The 18,073-nt window shown below is 42.2% G+C and overlaps 1 protein-coding gene across 2 annotated transcripts in view; it reads right to left on the minus strand.

Moving 5' to 3' along the window:
* Nucleotides 1–18,073, minus strand: part of LOC111154091 (cleavage and polyadenylation specific factor 3) — a 45,607-nt gene that overhangs the window by 11,633 nt on the left and 15,901 nt on the right. For both annotated transcript variants that reach the window (XM_022513464.1, XM_022513465.1), the window contains exons 7-14: nucleotides 17,455–17,605; nucleotides 11,645–11,820; nucleotides 10,030–10,188; nucleotides 9,083–9,229; nucleotides 6,065–6,217; nucleotides 4,140–4,248; nucleotides 1,463–1,561; nucleotides 258–352 (exon numbers count right to left, since the gene is read on the minus strand). In XM_022513464.1, the coding sequence (XP_022369172.1) occupies nucleotides 258–352; nucleotides 1,463–1,561; nucleotides 4,140–4,248; nucleotides 6,065–6,217; nucleotides 9,083–9,229; nucleotides 10,030–10,188; nucleotides 11,645–11,820; nucleotides 17,455–17,605 (1,089 nt within the window). The remainder of the gene's footprint in view (nucleotides 1–257; nucleotides 353–1,462; nucleotides 1,562–4,139; nucleotides 4,249–6,064; nucleotides 6,218–9,082; nucleotides 9,230–10,029; nucleotides 10,189–11,644; nucleotides 11,821–17,454; nucleotides 17,606–18,073) is intronic.

Raw genomic sequence — 18,073 nt, forward strand, 5'->3', positions numbered from 1 at the left:
AACCCGAGCCGAGATCTAGAGTTGGATGCTCAACGAACTGAGCCACCCAAGGTGTCCCTGATATTAGTTTCTATGTTATTGGAACTCATAGAAAATGCCCAGCTGTGTCATATTTTAAGCTGATTTGGGCAAGAAAAATATGCACACATACATTATATATGTTTCCTGATTGAGAAGAAACAAATTTTCTCTACAATTATATGTGAAGTCTTAAAATTTTTTCCCCCTCCTAGTTAAGGTAAATAATCTTATCTTACTTCTAACACCACCATTCCTGGCTCCTGTATGACAGTAATATTCTTGAACACTTTCAGAGCAGGCTTTTCTTGAATTTCTAATTCTTCCACGTCACCTGAGAAAAAGAAGTAACATCAAGATGTATATAATTTTCTGATAATCTTCCAGAGGCAGCATTATTCCGTTTATAGACAGTTGAAATAAATTTGATATTCAATAAAAAAGTTAATTTACTCATTTATGTAGTCAGATTTCAAATAACTAAGCTTTATGTGAATGTTTGTAGCAACTGAAAGATCTCAACATGTATTAAAAAAATAACAAAGCAGGATTTACCTCGGACCTTCAACATTTTACCAGTCACTAACTTTGGTGACTGTCAAAAATCTGCGTTTATATAAGAGATTTACCCACTAGCACCTTAAAATTTAATATGAGATTAGTCAGCTACTACCAACTAGTCACTTCTGCCTTCATCGCTCTATAGGAATATTCTGCTATGAGGAGACTTTTCTGGTCCTCCCAGGAACCTTTTAATTAAGGGTTAATTCAGACATATTTTATTAACTTTCCGTGTTAAGACCTATAAATTCTAACAGGAGGATGTGAAGTTAAAAAAGAAAAGATTTTCTTTCTAGTGGTTTATTTTATGGTGGTATTTTGCTGTCTGAATTATGAAGAGCATATTAATAGAAAATGTAACTTGTTACTCAGAGTTCCTGCTTATTAGAGGGAACCCACACCCTTTAACTTAGTCATTGCCCCTCATTATGTTCATGCACAAAAATCTCTAACTCAGAATAGTCTAGTATGAAAACAGAACAGGTTTACTGTTCTACTGGCCTTTGGCCAGTGGTCATGTATTTTGTAGAACCTGCTGTGTAGTCTGGTACTTGATGGAACCAGGAAACTTATTTTCTGAATAAGAAATAGATGAAATTTAGCAATAGTTTACAATAGCAGATTTTAAACACACAGCAAAGATTACGGATGTTCTTAGAATTTTCAGTGAATCAAGGATAAAAAGTATAACATAATTAAAAAAATTTATGAGTACATTTTCAAAAATTCACCTAAAGCTGATAACATGTCTAAGCAAAGTGCAAATAAAATTTGTACAAATTTTTGGACCATTACCCAAATTAAATAACATCCTTTCCCAAATATATACATATCTTACTCAAAAGCAGAAAACAATTTGGTGCATTTTAACAAATATACACACCTGTCAATTTCTGTAGCTGGTAACAGAGCAAATTAAAAGGGCCGGTATAGGGAATGGCTTGGGTCTGTTTCACAGTGCTCATGGCCAAGTCAGTATAATCTGAAGAGGAAATCAGAATAAATACACTTTAAGTAACACTACGAGTTGCACAAAATACAATCTGCAACCTACAATTTGCATGTACAGGGATGGAGGGGAGTTAAAGCAAGGTAAATCCGAACATGTTTCTCAAGAAGTGCGTGAGGTGCTCCTTAATTTGTTCCCGCCCGACATTTCCCCCCTGAACTCCCATGGTCACCCCGATCCCTGACTAGTTAGCTTATGCTTCAGCTGTATGACAGCAGTCTCACTGCCCTGGAAACATCAGGTCCCTGGTCTCCAAGCCAGTATGCCAGCTGTCCTCTGCTGTCTTCTGGGCTTGGCCACTCCCGACAATCCTTCACTGTGAGGTACAAGTGTTGCTTGGTCTGCAAAACCTTTCCCGACTCTTCTAGGCCGGGTCTCTCCTCGTATACTTAGGCACTTTTCTGTGTCATTCATCAGCACGGTGACCAGCTCTGGACAAGAACGCTTCTCTCACGAGGCAGCTTTCCAGGGGTTGGGGCTGGACTTTGTAACGCATCTCTAGTCCTCCAGCACCCGGCACCCTCCAGCACAAAAGGCTCAGAGTAGGACCGCTCTCACTGCAGGAGAGGGGAACAAGGTATACCCCACCGCATCATGTGCCAAAGCTGACAGCTGGCCCAGCTCACAGAGGACTACCTAAATGCTGCTATTCCTTGTCCTTCCACAGGCCTGGTCCAAGATGGTGTAGGAGCAGGAGGTCTAAATTTCATCCGATCCCAGAATTTCAGCAAGGTAGTTATCAAACCATTCTGAACACCTACGACCTCCACAGGAGACGGAAGAAAAGAATAGCAGCAATTCTAGGAACAGAAAGGTGACCACTTTCTGGAAGGTGGGAGGTGCAGAGAGGTGAATCCGAGGAGATATACGAGAAGACAGACCGTGGGGCCGGCGGGGAGAGCGTCCGTCTGCTGGCTGCCAGGAAGTGAGAGAGGAGCGGAGCACAAAATCGGAACTTTTAGAAGTCCGCTCCACGGAGGGATGTTGCTCTAGAGGCTAGGCAGGGAGTGGAACCCTTGCTGGGACACTGTAGTCTCAGGATCCTTAGGGTGACAGGAAGACCTGGGGTGTCTGAGGGTGGCAGAGCCTCCAGGTGTCGGAGCGGGGATGCTGGCTGCAGAGGTGGAGCCGAGGGGGGCTCTCAGCTCGGGGTTGCCATAAACCACGATCCAAGGCACACTCGGCCACTACTCTTCGAGCAGGGACCCCGCAAGGGGCAGATCCGGAGAGACCCACCTTCCTCCTCCAGGAGGAGCAGCATAGCATGGGAGCATGGCAGGAATCTGCTGGGTTTGGAGACTCCAAACGGGGCCAAGCGCCAGAGACAGAAACGCTCGGTCACAGGCTGGGTGTGCTCGGAGCACGGCCGGAGACCAGGGAGATGGGAGGGATTGACTGCTTTTCTCTGAGGGCGCAGTGAGGAGTAGGGCCCCGAGCTCTCAGCTCTGAGGCTCTGGGACAGAGATTGGGAGGCTGCCCATTCCCGGCCTCCAAAGCTGTACAGAAAGCGAAAAGCATTCAGGGAACAAAAGTCCCCGGGAGGAAATTCGAGCAGATTGCTTAGCCTGGACCCTGGCAAGGGTGGGGCAATTCCACCTGGGGCAAAGACACTTGAGAATCCCAGCAACAGGCCCCTCCCCCAGAAGATCAGCAAGAACACCCAGCCAAGACCACATTCACCGATCAATGAGAACCACAGAACTCCAGAGGTAGGGGAATACGGTACAGAGAATTCATGGCTTTTCCCCATGATTCTTTAGTCTTTCAAAGTTGAATTTTTTTATTACTTTCTTTCTCTATTTTTTTCTGAAATTTTCTTTTCCTTTTTCAATCAAATTCTTATCAATTCCTTTTTTAAAATCTTTTCTAATTTTCATTTTTACAGTCAGATTCTATCCTTTCATTGTCTTTAACCTTAGTTTTTATATACATGTTTTTCTTTCTTTAAAATTTTGGAATGTAGTTTCTTCTAACAGACCGAAATACACCCTAAATCTAGTGTATGGCTTTGTTCTATTCACCCGACTGATCACATTCTCTCCTTTCTTTCAATTTTTCTGTTTATTTTTAAATTTTTCTTCTTTCTTTTTTCTTATCCTTTCATAAAGCACTCATCCTTTATTAGCCTGTATGCATAAAACGGAGCACAGTTATTTAACCTAATGCCATATGTACTGCAAAAGTAATGGCCCCAGCATTTACACAGGCACACAACATAGAGGCCCAGCAAGCGATGTGGAAGTCTAGGTCTTAAGAATCAAAATGGACATGTGGGGAGTCCACAGTTACTTCAGAAAATAAAAGTACAATGACTCCATTGTGAAAGGTGGAAAACAGGCTTGTCAAGGGTCAGCAGGAGCGGTTAACCTTAGAGGTGAACTTATGCTCCCAGTTAAGAAAAAAGTTCACCAAGAATTCAAACACTGTGTGGATTATTAACTCAATGTCTATTACTTGTTACTTAAGATTTGGCCATTAGGAAGAGAAGTTTCCATAGCTTTTCTTTCAATGTGAAAATCAATTTATGTTTGACATTTAATAGTATACTTACTGGAGAGGTCACACGGAGAAAGTATGTGATAATTAAAGTTTCTTTTAACAAGTATTCCCGAGACCCGCTGGCCTTGTTCTGGTTTTTTGTCTGCTAAAAAGCCCATGACCTATTTAAAAAAAAAGGAGGAGGAGGAAATAGAATTTTGGAAAATGCAATTATTCAGATAATCATAATGATGACCATTAGGCATTTGAAAAGTTGGACACTTAACCAACTGTGCCTCCCAGGTGCCCCTCTAGTTAAAAAAATGCTTAAATGCTGCTTAATATATTTCTTGAAGGTTTATAATGCATAATGGCCTAATAAAAACTCTGGGGGGCACCTGGGTGGCTCAGTCAGTTAAGCATCTGCCTTCAGCTCAGCTCATGATTCCAGGGTCCTGAGATCGAGCCCTGCATCAGGCTCTCGGCTCCGTGGGGAGCCTGCTTCTCCCTCTGCCAGCTGCTCCCCCTGCTTGTACACACACTCTGTCAAATAAATAAATAAAATCTTAAAAAAAAAAAATAAAAACTCTGAAAAGTCCTGCTCTAAAGAAATCAGCTTAATTTTGTTCAACTCCGCCTCTCCTAAATTGTAAGACTATAAAATAGTCCCCCCTCCCCAAATCTCAACCAGCAGAGTTGGGGAAATTCAATTCGTAGATTCCTCACTAAATACATTTTTCTATAGGTACAAGGTCGCTTCCATTAAACTGGCTGCTGGAAAGTTTTGTGAATAGGAGTTAATTGAGGAGGAAACACAATCATCTGTCCTTCTTTAGCAACAAAAGCCTCACATCTTAGCTTTTGCTGACTTTTTTCCTCGTGAACTCACTGCAAGGAAGAATATTCGTCATTTAGCCTTCTCACATCTGGCTCACTATGTATTACAAGAATTGCTGTAAAGTTGCTCATTAATACATGTCTGATATTTAAAACTTCAGATAAATCATGAAAAAGTTTTCCTTAGATGTATCTTAAAAAAAAGTCTTAACAGGAAGGACGAATACAGATACCTTATAGCGTCCCTCTAAAATCTCAGGTAAGATTTTTTTTTTTTTTTTTTTTTTTAAGATTTTAGAGAAAGAATAAGAGAGACAGCATGAGGGGGAGGGTCAGGGGAGAAGCGGGCTCCCCGCCAAGCAGGGAGCCTGATGCGGAACTCAATCCTGGCACTCCAGGATCATACCTGAGCCGAAGGCAGTGGCTTAACCAACTGTGAGCCACCCAGGCGCCCTCAGGTAAGGTTTTTAACTATTTTATTTTTAAATCCTGAAAACACTGTATTTCGCATCAAAAATGGACAAATTTTTTCAGTTTTTTTTATATGTTCCTTCATCCCACATTTATGTTTAAACACATGAGCCATCTTTAGATTCTTCTGGAGAAACAGCAGTGGACAGAACACTATTAGATATAGTAATAAAACAGTAATAAATATTTATTTATTCTCAGACACAGGGAAGAAAAGGAAGTAGAGATGAGGATTACGAAGCTATCAAATGCAGGGGCGCCTGGGTGACTCAGCTGGTTAAGCCTCTGCCTTTGGCTCAGGTCATGATCTCAGGGTCCGGGGATCGAGTCCCTCATTGTGCTCTCTGCTCAGCAGAGAGGCTGCTTCTCCCTCTCACTCTCCCTCTGCACTCTCAAAAAGTCAATAAAACCTTAAAAAATACACAAAAACAAAAGCCAGAAGACAAAGCTATCAAATTCAACTGCACTAAGATCTAATGTACTTGAAAACTTTCCGTGTGAAGAAATGAATTAGTAGGACCAGAAGACCTAAAAAAGCATATGGATAAAATTCTTATACTATACTAAGTAGACAGAAATCATCATTAAGGACATTATCTTGCTTTGATGAAAAGAAGACTATTATTTTTAAGAACCATACATTTCCTTTTAGAAAGACCTGGATAAGATTAGAAACCACAACCTTTTTACCTTGGCTAGTTTTTCTCCTCTGAAATTCAAGGTCACAGCTTCTGTATTCCGAGGATTATGAACCTCTATGTGAACTTCATCGTTGTCCTCATATTCTCGAATCAGGGCTGCTTTCAATCTGGCCATTTCGTTTTGTTCTCCATGGACTAAAATCTACAGAGAATGAATATAAGAGGCCACAGGGAAACATCCTGAGTGCGGCTTCACGATGGCCCCCATCTGACTTCAGTACGTGAAACAGACAAATACTTGACGTGATTAAACTTAACAACTTTGAAGGACCTCCCGTCAGTCAAACTTGTACAGTTATTTTCATTCTGCTTGGCTTTAAAAATCCTGAAGCAGAACTATTTTAAGAGAGTAAAGACCCTTCTACTTCAGGTGTTCCCACTAGTGAGATACACAACTTTATGGAAGCTGGACTTTTCCCAGACTTCTATGCTCGACTGTAAAGGACTGCGCCCGTGACGTCTGTAACCCCCACCGGCTTCAGATGCAGGATTCTTGCACGAAACCACTGCTACTCTTACTAATGCAGAGTTTCCTTTAGGTCTCTTAATATAAGACGTTCAAAAGAAGCTTCTTATGGGGGAAGAAAAAGACTTCTGGTATTTTCTTCCATTTATTATAGTAATACCAAATAAGATATTTCTGAACCAAATGAAATTGCCTTTGAGGGGTATTTACAATAACTGTATTAGATACCGGCCTCTCTCCATTCACTTTTATAATCTGTGTTTTACAAGACAGATCATTCTTAACCTACAGACTCCTGGTAGATGATTTCTCGCCAGGGCTCACAGAAGCCTACCCAGCAGTTACTACCGGGCAGAGGCATATGGCCGAGTAAGGAGCCCCGACCTTGAGGTCTGGAACTCAAACACAAATCCTGGCTCCTTAAACACTTCTGAGCTATGTCAACTTGGGCAAGTTACTTAACATCTCAATTTTCTCATCTACAAACAGTTGTTGGTTGTAAGGGGTAAGCAAGTTGATACATGTAAACCAGAGTACAGGGTGCCGGGCTGGCTCAGTCAGTAAAGCACGTGACTCTTGAGCTCAGGGTTGTGAGTTCGAGCCCTGTGTCAGGTGGAGAGATTACTTAAAACATGGGTACAGTATTTGGCACATGGTAAGTAATAAACACTAGCTGTTACTTGTCGTTACCCCTAATACTACTGTTACTCTATCATGCAGATCATACTGTTGCTGACCTGGTTACTGAAGGAAAGCAAGCATCGAGTTCAATCCAGGAATTTAAACTGTCGGCAGAGAGCGAGCCTGGAGAGCAATGAAATGGGACTGAGGAAGAGGCGGTGGAGCCGACAGAAAGGGCAGTGCGGTCCCTCCTCGCCGGCATTAACACGTGCGAGCGCATCCGTGACCCACATACACGAGGGGGCCTGGGAGGGGCCCACACGTCACGAAATCCGACAGTTCGCAAAGCTAAAGAGGAGGCGAGAAATCTTTCTCCACCCAAGACTCTGCTTACTGAGTAAGGGCCACTGGGAAAGCCCTGCGAGGACTCCCAGGCCAGAAATAACTCAAAAATTAACACAAGAGCACAGGAAAGGACGCTCAATACCACGAGTCATTAGAAAAGTGAGAACCAAAACCACAACAAGATGCCGCTTCACACTCACTAGGAGCAGCTGTGATTACAAAAGGCAAACGGCAAGTGTTGGCGAAGATGCAGAGAAATGGGAACGCTTGTGCCCTGCCAGGGGCGGGGGGGGGGACGCAGAATGGCGCAGCCACCTCGGGAAGCTGAACGAGCCTCTGAGCCGGCGAGCCCACTCCTCGGTTCATATACTGAAGGAGTGAGAACAGGGCCTCACACAGATGCTCACGGGTCAGGGTTCACCGGGGCGTGTGTACACCGCATGCCTGTGTGTGGTCTATACGGACATTGGAACGTTGTTCACCCACACAAAGGGAGTCGGATTCGTGCCGACCTTGAACGCATTCTGTTAAGTGCTGTAGGATTTCACTGACATGCACTGTCTACGCCAGGCAAATCCAGAGAGACAGAAAGTAAACTGGAGGTTACCTGGGGCTGGGGAGGAAGAAATGGGGAATTTTTGCTGAGTAGGCAGTTTCTGTTCGGGGCGATGAAAAAGTTTGGGAATAGGGGTTGGTGACGGTTGCACAACACTGTGAATGTGATTCATACCATGGAACTCTACAGATAAAAATGGCAACTTCCATGTCACATATATTTTACCACAATGAAAAAATTTAAGGAGAAAAAGACTAGCAAAAGGCTATTTCCTCTAAACTACTTTTCAATAAATCTAGAAAGCGCACTTCATCTGTTCCTCCCTGCCCAAAATTCCCAAGGTATTCTGTTGATTAAAAATACCTTTTTTTTTTAGCTTTCCCCTTATCCCTCCCCAATCCCACCAAAATAGAATTGTTACTTTTGTATTACATGAAACTTACAAATATAAACAAATCACATCAGTAAGGAGCTATGTGATTTCATATCTATTTGGATCTTTAATTTTTACTATTAGATGATCTTTCTCTTCTTTCCATTTTATTAAGCATTTACTCCCTGCCAGGCACCATATTACATGCTTCAGATCTATGTTCTCTCATCCCTTCTTCACAATTACCTTATGAGGTATTATTATCCCTAATTACTAATAGGGCACAGAGAGGTTAAGTAACTTGCCCAAGGTTACCAGCATGTAAGAGATGGAGCTGAGATTCAAAACAAGCAGTCACAAGCAAAACCTGTGCTCCTAGGTTATGGGAGAGGCCGCAGAAAAGGACAGAAAGAGCAATGGAGTTGGGATTAGGGGATCTGATGAGGGACTTCGGGTAAATGGAGACAGAGCGCACAGCTTGCCTAACTCAGAAGGGAGCTGCAAAGGCCAGGTCCAAGTGCTCCCAGAAACGCTCTATGAAAAAGGCCACCTTAATGATAGGCAGTGTTTGATTTGAAAACCAGCTGCGGTTTCTTGGGTATGTTTTCTTCCTCTTTAATGTTATAAGTCAAAGTCATAGACTAACCACATGAGGCGGTTTCAAAGCACGAATAAATTCACTGGTTTGCTGGTAATCTGTGTGAGCAGAGAAAGAAATGTAATCAACAGACATTTTCAGTGGTAACTTCTGTCCAGACATGGTAGTGATTTCTTCTGGCTCAGACATGATATGCTGTTAAAAAACAAAACAAAACAAAAATAAAAGAAACAAAGCAAATAAACTACCCAATCAGAAAAGAAAAATACATTTTCTATTTGTTAATGCAGCCACAAACTCTTATGTTAAATTTGGGACCTTTAGCACGAAAAGCATTCTAACCATTGACTTAGTAAATATCAAATACTTATTTTCTTGATCAAGCAAATATTTAATCAGGAAAGTAAGCAGGTTAGCTAAAATTCAATGTACTTGGAGTACTAGAAGTGGCGATTGTAACTTATGGCCAGAAAGGCAAACTTGGATTCCCAGCTATTGTCCTGCTCTAAAAAGTCACTTTTCAGACAGATGTGTTTCTGTTCTGGAAATCTATTTTAAATACATGGCCAACATTGTGTGACTTGAGAATACCCTAAAGTAATAAAAAACGGTCAAACTGGGGAATCACAAAGTATTTTAAAAAATAAGGCAAGTTCTACAAAGAGGAGATAAGAGGATGCGAGGCTGGGATGTTCAGAAACGGCCTATGGAGCTCTGCACGCATTTCCCACCATGTGCACATCCTCAGGCCAGCATCGACTGTGCGTGTCAGCAGGAAGACAGGCAATCGACCCAGACACCTCCTATGACTTTTCAAGAGGACACACACTGGCAAACTTCTTCAGTGAATGAGGGCATCCATGTTTTTGCATCTGTCTCAAATCAGTTCCTTTCCATAGTTTTTACTGAGACGGGATGGGTGCTTCTCAGGCTTTATTGTGCCACCTTGGCAATTCTGATTAGGAAGAACACAGTGGTCTAAGACCATGGCTGACCTTGGCAAGTGTCCCTTCCACACAGTACCCTGCTATAATGACGCCGTTCCTCTTATCTGTGCACCAGCTTTCAAAGAGCTCCCTGGACAAGCCACTCTGCATCATGCCTGGGGAGGCCATGACGACGCTGGGACCAATGTCATCGAAATGATCCATGCTCTAGGAGGGGAAAAAGGAAAGGTAGAGGCATGCTGAGTACCAGGGTTTGGCAAGACATTCCTCGTTTTTAAAGAACAAAAAGCTAGGTAAAAAGATTAATCACACTACTGAAAGGGTCTCGATGAGACTAGTAAATATTTTAAGTCCAGTTTCTAAGATCCTAAACAATTTAGGCTAGGAATGAAAGGGGAACAAAGCGATAAAAGGCAGTTAGTTCACAGGGACCTTTTAAATCTCCTGCTGGTATTAATGGGCAGGAACAGGATCATTTTCATTGCTAGATATGTGGGCAGGAAAAAAGGCAAGAGTCAAACGGCTTTTCTATCGGTCCAAGATAGAACTCGAAAAGAATTTTCCCCACTCACAATGGCCTTGTGTGCTTCCTGAGTATTTTGAGCTGGCCTAGAAATCCAATCAAAAAGTTCAACGTTGTTTCTAGGGAAAACTTGGCTCTAATTCTTAAAAATTAACTTAAAAAACAGTATTTTATGAATAGAGACCATTTATAACTAGAAAATTACTTATAACCTCAATTATCTGGGGCATTATTTCTAAGATTAAAGCATTAGTTTTAATAAAACAGTATTTTTCTAAACCTATTTTTTTTTAAAAGATTTTATTTATTTATTTGACAGAGAGAGATCACAAGTAGACAGAGAGGCAGGCAGAGAGAGAGAGAGAGAGAGAGAGAGGGAAGCAGGCTCCCTGCTGAGCAGAGAGCCCGATGCGGGACTCGATCCCAGGACCCTGAGATCATGACCTGAGCCGAAGGCAGCGGCTTAACCCACTGAGCCACCCAGGCGCCCCTCTAAACCTATTTTTTAAAAAAGATTTTATTTACTCATTTGAGACAGAGAAAGAGAGAGAGAGAGAGCATGAGCAGGGGGAGAGGCAGAGGGAGAGGGAGAAGCAGACTCTTCCCTGAACTGAGAAGCCAATGTGGGGCTCTATCCCAAGATCTGGAGATCATGACTTGAGCCGAAGGCAGACGCCCAATGATCTGAGCCACCTAGGAGTCCCTAAAACTATTTTTTTAACTAAAGAAAATAAGGTTTTATTGTTTATTGGATGCCCTACAAAAGTAAACACGGAAGTTTTCGTACATGGAATGGGTAATGGGAATCGAAAAGACGATTACGTTAGAGCAAGAATAGAAAAACTTAATACATAACGTAAGATATTTTCCTCATCAGGACTTCCTGTTTCTATGGCTGAGAGACCCAACTTAATCAGCACAGGAAATACTGAGAATGTATGCAGATCTGGAACAAGGGGCAAAAACTGTTGAAGCAGGAAAGAATGCCAATTGCTAAATTATTGTCTTCCTGCAGAAAAACAGTGCCGGCCAGAGAAACAGCGAGACCTCAGCAAGAAGGACTGGGCCCCGGAATTGATGGCAGGCGGCTGTGAGTGCTGCTGACTCACCTATGATCCCGGGTCCCTCCCCAGCACTCACCTTGAGGTTACTAATGTGCTTGAAAACAAAGGGATTATTGATGTTGATCTGTTTGCGGATTTTGTCATTCATGGCATTTACATACGTCTGGTACACGGCCATGCACTTCTTGGCTAAAGAGGACGCGTAGTATATGGGAATGTCATGGAGTTCTGGGTGATTCTGCCAGTACTCATCTAGACAGATTTTATAAGAAACAAATTTCATTTTGTTATGTGGGGTAAAAAGTTCAAATAATAAATGAATTTTAAGAAATTCAGACAACCAAGAAATAAAGCATAGAATTATGTATATATGGATTTACAAAACTATATATATAAATACTTACATATTTATACAACTACATATATCTCTCTCTCTCACAATTTCTATAAATGACTAATTTATGTGTTAATAGCAGAGATATCAAGGCTTGGAACCCCCTGGAGGATTAGAAATACAATTTGTAATTATGAGCTCACAATTTCTTCAACGTGCCCGCTATGTCTGCAGTAATTATCACCCTGATTAAGGGTAAGCCACATTTAAGACACTGCTGTGCACGGGGATGGAAAGTGGGGGGTGGGGCTGGTCTTGGAACTTGGTTGTTTTCCTTGAGATCATCTCCTTTCTCCGGTCCCTCCTGGGCCTTTCAGCAGGAGGCCTCGTCCTTGTGGCTCTGCACCTGGTAGGCCTCTCACAGGGCCTGGCCCTTGGCCCTGCCTGTGGATACCCAGGTAACAGTAAGTGGGGGGTCCTTCCTGGGACACATTCCTAGCGGATCTTGCCTTCTGCCCACAGGAGAGGCCCTGTTCTGTGCCGGCTTCCCATTGTTCCTGGACAGTCTGGGGACACGAATACCTTCCCGTACATTCAGTCTTGCTTCGGTCAGTCAGCTTGCTATAGGCTGCTTGTAATCCAGGCTCTAACTCCTGCCCCTTGGCTTCCCTAGTGGCCCTGCAGCTCGGAGGCAGGGAGGCGAGCAGCATGGGCAGCGGCTGCCACCTGCTGGGAGTGCCGAGCAGGGTTCCCAGAGTGTCGGCGCCCACAGACCGCATCTTACAGAAGGAACAGAGGCTCAGAAATACAAATCCCTTGCCTGAGATGTACACACCAGAATGTGGGCAGCTAGGATTTGATATCCACGGGGGGGTCCAAGGCTCTGGGATGCAGCCTCTGGTTAGAAAGGGTGCTTCTTCATTCAACACATGTTGGCCTCTCTTGTGCTCTAGCTCTGGTGCAAGGGGCAGAGGCTATCATGGAGCTGAGGGAGGAATTTCCAGGCTCTGAAGGCTTCCTACGTGCCCAGCCCTGGCTAGGCTAACTTTTTTTTTTTTTTTTTTCAATTTGAGGTACAATTGACATATTATATCCTATTAGTTTCAGGTGTATTTCACAGCAATTCAGTATTTTTTATACACTACAAAATGATCCCCATGGTAAGTCTAGCTATCACCAGTCACTAAAGTTTTTACAATACCACTAACTACATTCCCGATGCCGTGGACCACATTTCCGTAACATCTTTATCGTCTAACTGGAAGTTTGTACATCTTAATCCCCTTTACCTATTTTGCTCGACCCCTAAGCCCTCCCTTTTCTGGTAACTAACAGTCTGTTTCCTGTATTGAAGAGCCTCTTTCTGCTTGGTTGGTTTGTTCATTTGTTTTTTAGATTCCACATGTTAAGTGAAGTCAGACGGTCTTTCTCTCGGACTTATTTCACTGGTTAATACCCTCTAGGTCCACACACGTTGCAAACGGCAAGACAGTTCTTCTTTATGGTGGAGTAACACTGTCCATTGTCTCTATGTACCCCATCTTCTTTATCATTCATTCATCAATGGATGAACACTTAAGTCATTTCATGTCTTGGCTATTGTAAACAATATTGCAATGAACTATGTCTTTATACTGGTGTTTTCATTTTCTCTGATAAAAACCCAGAAGTAGGGCTGCTGGATTGTATGGCCTTTCTAGTTTTTATTTTTTGAGGAGCCTCCAAACTGTTTTCCAGTGGCTGCAACAATTTACATTCCCACCAATAGTGCACAATGGTTCCCTTTTCTCCATATGCTCGCCAACATCTTTTTTTTTTTTTTGGTCTTTTTGGAAATAGCTATAGCCAATCTGGCAGGTGTGAGGAGGTATCTCACTGTGGTTCTGATTTGCAGTTCCCCTGATGACGAGTGATGTTGGACATCTTTTCATGGGCCTGTTGGCCATCAGGATGTCTTCTGTGGAAAACACTTCTTCCAGTCCTCTGCCCTTTTTTAAAATCAGGTTTTTTAAAATTTTAAGTTGTGCAGGTTCTTTATATATTTTGGTCATTAACCCTTTATCAGATGTATGATTTGTAAATATCTTCTCCCATTCAGCAGGTTTCCTTTTCATTTTGTTTAACATATTTTAAAGTTCAAGAAAATTAGCCTGGCTCTAAATTAAGCTTACAAAATAAAAACTTATTTCCTGAAAAGAACATTGTGATCACATGGAAGCTTTTAAAAACATAGAAGTTTACAGTGAGTAACAAACCATAATTTATTACCTTAGAGGGACACTAAATTCTAGCATAGCTTTAAATAGAAATGTACTCTAGAAATAGAAATATTTCAAAGACTTATCAAAATTAGGCTTTTTGTAGTCAGACTTTGTTAGTTATAAAATAGGGCTGCCAGAGTTAAAATTGTTACTGAACACTTAAAAACAGGATAGTCAGGGCGCCTGGGTGGCTCAGTGGGTTAAGCCTGTGCCTTTGGCTCAGGTCATGATCTCAGGGTCCTGGGATAGAGTCCCATATCCAGCTCTCTGCTCGGCAGGGAGCCTGCCCCCCCCACCTGCCTCTCTGCCTACTTGGGATATCTCTCTGTCAAATACATAGATAGAATCTTTAAAAACAACAACAACAACAAAAAATGGGATAGTCACATTATTGTTTGACTATATTTTTTAAAAAGCTGCCAGTTGCTGATAATAAAGGAAAACTGTGTGGGCAATACACCTTTAAAGGAAGTCTCATTTTAGAGGAAAACTCTCATTAAATTCCAAAATATTATAAGAGTAGAATGGCCAAAAGATATCATTTATGCTCCTAGGCACACCTGCATTTAGGAAATTTATTAAGTGCCTAGTATCCAATTTACATTTATTATTTCCTTTTTTTTTTTTTTAAGATTTTATTTATTTAATTGACAGAGAGAGACACAGCGAGAGAGGGAACACAAGTAGGGGGAGAGGGAGAGGGAGAAGCAGGCTCCCCACTGAACAGGGAGCCCCATGTGGGGCTCGATCCCAGGACACTGGGATCGTGACCTGAGCCGAAGACAGATACTTAACGACTGAGCCACCCAGACACCCTACATATTATTTCTAATTTTTAAAACAACCTTATGAAGATTCATTTCCATCCTATAGATTAGGAAACAGGCTTTAAAAAAGGTTGAAGAGTTGGGAATGTTATTTTTTTCTACTTGTCTTAGTGAAAACTCTGTAGAAGGACAGGGACTTTTCCCGTCATGCAATGTGACAAATCTATTTCCTGCTTTGCCCTCCGGTTTATTCTGCTCATGTTTTTACAGATGTAATTAAAGTTAATAGCGTCAAAGTTTTCTATACACTTTCATGTATTTCTCAAATACCTTGCAATGCATACTACATCCCAAGGTCATATCACTTCTCATATTTTTTGGTATTTTTATGGACAAATTTCAAATGTCAAAGAAAAGTTAAATAACTTGGCCTCAAGATCATATGGCTAGAACACAGAAGAGGTTTGAAACCACTCGTCCCAATGACCATCCTGTCTGTTATGCTACATTGAAAGGGAGAATTTCGGGGAAAAGGAATAAGCAACCGAGTAGAGCAGTCCTGGTTCAGAAAAGGAACCAGAACACACGCCCTGATGGTAGTCTCGCCAGAGAAAAATGCTGAATGCCAAGTTAAACTTGAATTTTATATAAAAGAAAAAAAGGTTTCCAGGGTAAGAATGTGTATGAAATATCTGAAACACTTGTGCTAAAATATTATTTGTTATTTATCTGAAATTCAAGTTTAGCTGGCTGTCCTATATTTTTATGTGCTGAATCCGGCAAACCCATGTGATGGTAACAACATGGTTTCCCCTTCCCAGTTTCCTCTGTTCTTTAAATTACTTTGTTATGGAGACTTTTCATTTATTAATTTACCTTATTTTAGTTTTAAAAAGATTTTATTTATTTATTTCACAGAGAGAGACACAGAGAGGGAACACAAGCAGGGGGGAAGTGAGACAGGGAGAAGCAGGCTTGATCCCAGGACCCTGGGATCATGACCTGAGCCCAAGGCAGGTGCTTAATGACTGAACCACCCAGGCACCCCTATTTAACTTATTTTAAAGATTTTATTTATTTTCGAGAGAGCAGGAGCCAGGGGAGAGAGAGAATCCAAGCAGGTCCCCCACTGAGCATGGAGCCCCACGCACGGCTTGATCTCACAATCAGTTCAACACTTCTAAGGATGAGTTTGACGCGCAGTGAGAAAAAAAGGCCGGGAGAAACCTGGACTGGCTAGGGATGCCAGAAATGCTGCTCCTAATACGTCCTATCGCTCACAGATGATTCTCCCCATTTTTCCTTTCCAGTGTAACAGGGACAGACTTATCCTTATCATCCTACAGATGGAGGTGAGGGCAAGAGCTTGATGTCACCATTTCTAGCTCTTCACACTGAAGCTGCAAACACAGTCTTTAAGGGGAGTGCTTTCCCCAAACAGCGTCACAGAATGTTCGAGTTAGAAGGATCATTAAGTATAAATATACGCAGAGAGTGACACCCATTGTCCTCTGGTTACAAACGGTTACATATGCTCATTGAAGCATTTGGAAAATAGAGAAAAGCAGGAAAAAGAAATCATCCATTTTCTCACTGTCCGGATTTAACATCTTTCCAGTCATCTGTATATTTTTTTTTTTAAAGATTTTATTTATTTATTTGACAGAGAGATCACAAGTAGGCAGAGAGGCAGGCAGAGAGAGGGGGGAAGCCGGCTCCCTGCTGAGCAGAGAGCCCGATGCGGGGCTCGATCCCAGGACCCTGGGACCATGACCTGAGCCGAAGGCAGAGGCTTAACCCACTGAGCCACCCAGGTGCCCCTCATCTGTGTATTTTTAACTAGGACTGGAGTATATATTGTTTTGAACCCTAATTTTTTTGTTCAAATGATACCTTATGTGAAAGTATACAATTACTCAACTGTGATAAGACTTTTTTCCTACAAGGTGGTATTTACTGGCATGATAGTTCTTTGAAAATACTAAAATGATGGGGGCTCCTGGGTGGCTCGGATGAGCATATGACTCTTGGTTTTGGCTCAGGTCATGACCTCATGGGTCACCGGATTGAGCCCTGCATCGGGCTCCTCGCTCCGTGGAGTCTACTTGAGATTTTCTCCCTCTGCCCCAGCCCCCCAACCTGTCTCTCTCCCTCTCTAAAATAAATAAATGAATCTTTTTAAAAACTACTAAAATGATGAATACCCTTAATGATAAAATTTTCTTTGTATCATTTATTCCCACAGGTGGTACTGCTGGGTCAAAGGGTGACATATTTTTAGGACTCAGCTCATTGCAGAGTTCTGAGGCTGTTGGCAACTTCCAGAAAAGGGCACCACTTATATTCCCAGTAGAGGTGCCCAAGGGTCACTGTTCCTCTGGGCTTTTACAGCATTACATATTTTTAGATGCAGAAACTGAAGCCCAGAAAGGCAGAATGACCTATCCGAGGCCACACAATTATCTTGATAGAAAGGCAGTCCAAGATTTTGAGAATCCGCCCCCCGCAAAAGGAAAAGGCGTACCTAAAATCAAGAGCAGCTCCTGAGCCCTTCCAAGAGCAAAGACGGGAATGAGACCTCTGCCCCCTCTGTTCACAATGTCGTGGACAGTGTTACAGAATCTTGCTTCTCGCTCCTCACGCTTCTCATGGATATGGGTCCCATAAGTAGATTCCTAAATGACACGTCGGAAGTATGAGACCAAGAATGACGATTCCCAAAGAATACGAAAGTTAAACATCAGTAAAATGCAGCAGCAAAGTGATTCATTTCTCCATTAACATGCCATTTACATGAACACACTGTTATAATACTAACTGGAAAGAAGAGCAACTAAAAACGTTAGAATTCAGATCTGCCTCCACAGTAAGAACTTTTTAGAAAGAGGAATCAGGAAAAAATTTAAAACTGAATCTTCCCTGTTCAAGATAATTCTTTTTTTTTTTTTTTTAAAGATTTTATTTATTTATTTGACAGAGAGAGATCACAAGTAGGCAGAGAGGCAGGCAGAGAGAGAGAGGAAGGGAAGCAGGCTTCCTGCTGAGCAGAGAGCCCGATGTGGGACTCGATCCCAGGACCCTGAGATTATGACCTGAGCCGAAGGCAGCGGCTTAACCCACTGAGCCACCCAGGCGCCCCAAGT

The sequence above is a fragment of the Enhydra lutris genome, unplaced genomic scaffold (genome assembly GCF_002288905.1).
Source record: "Enhydra lutris kenyoni isolate GAN:26980312 unplaced genomic scaffold, ASM228890v2 scaffoldscaffold35, whole genome shotgun sequence".
NCBI classification, from domain to species: Eukaryota; Metazoa; Chordata; class Mammalia; order Carnivora; family Mustelidae; genus Enhydra; species Enhydra lutris.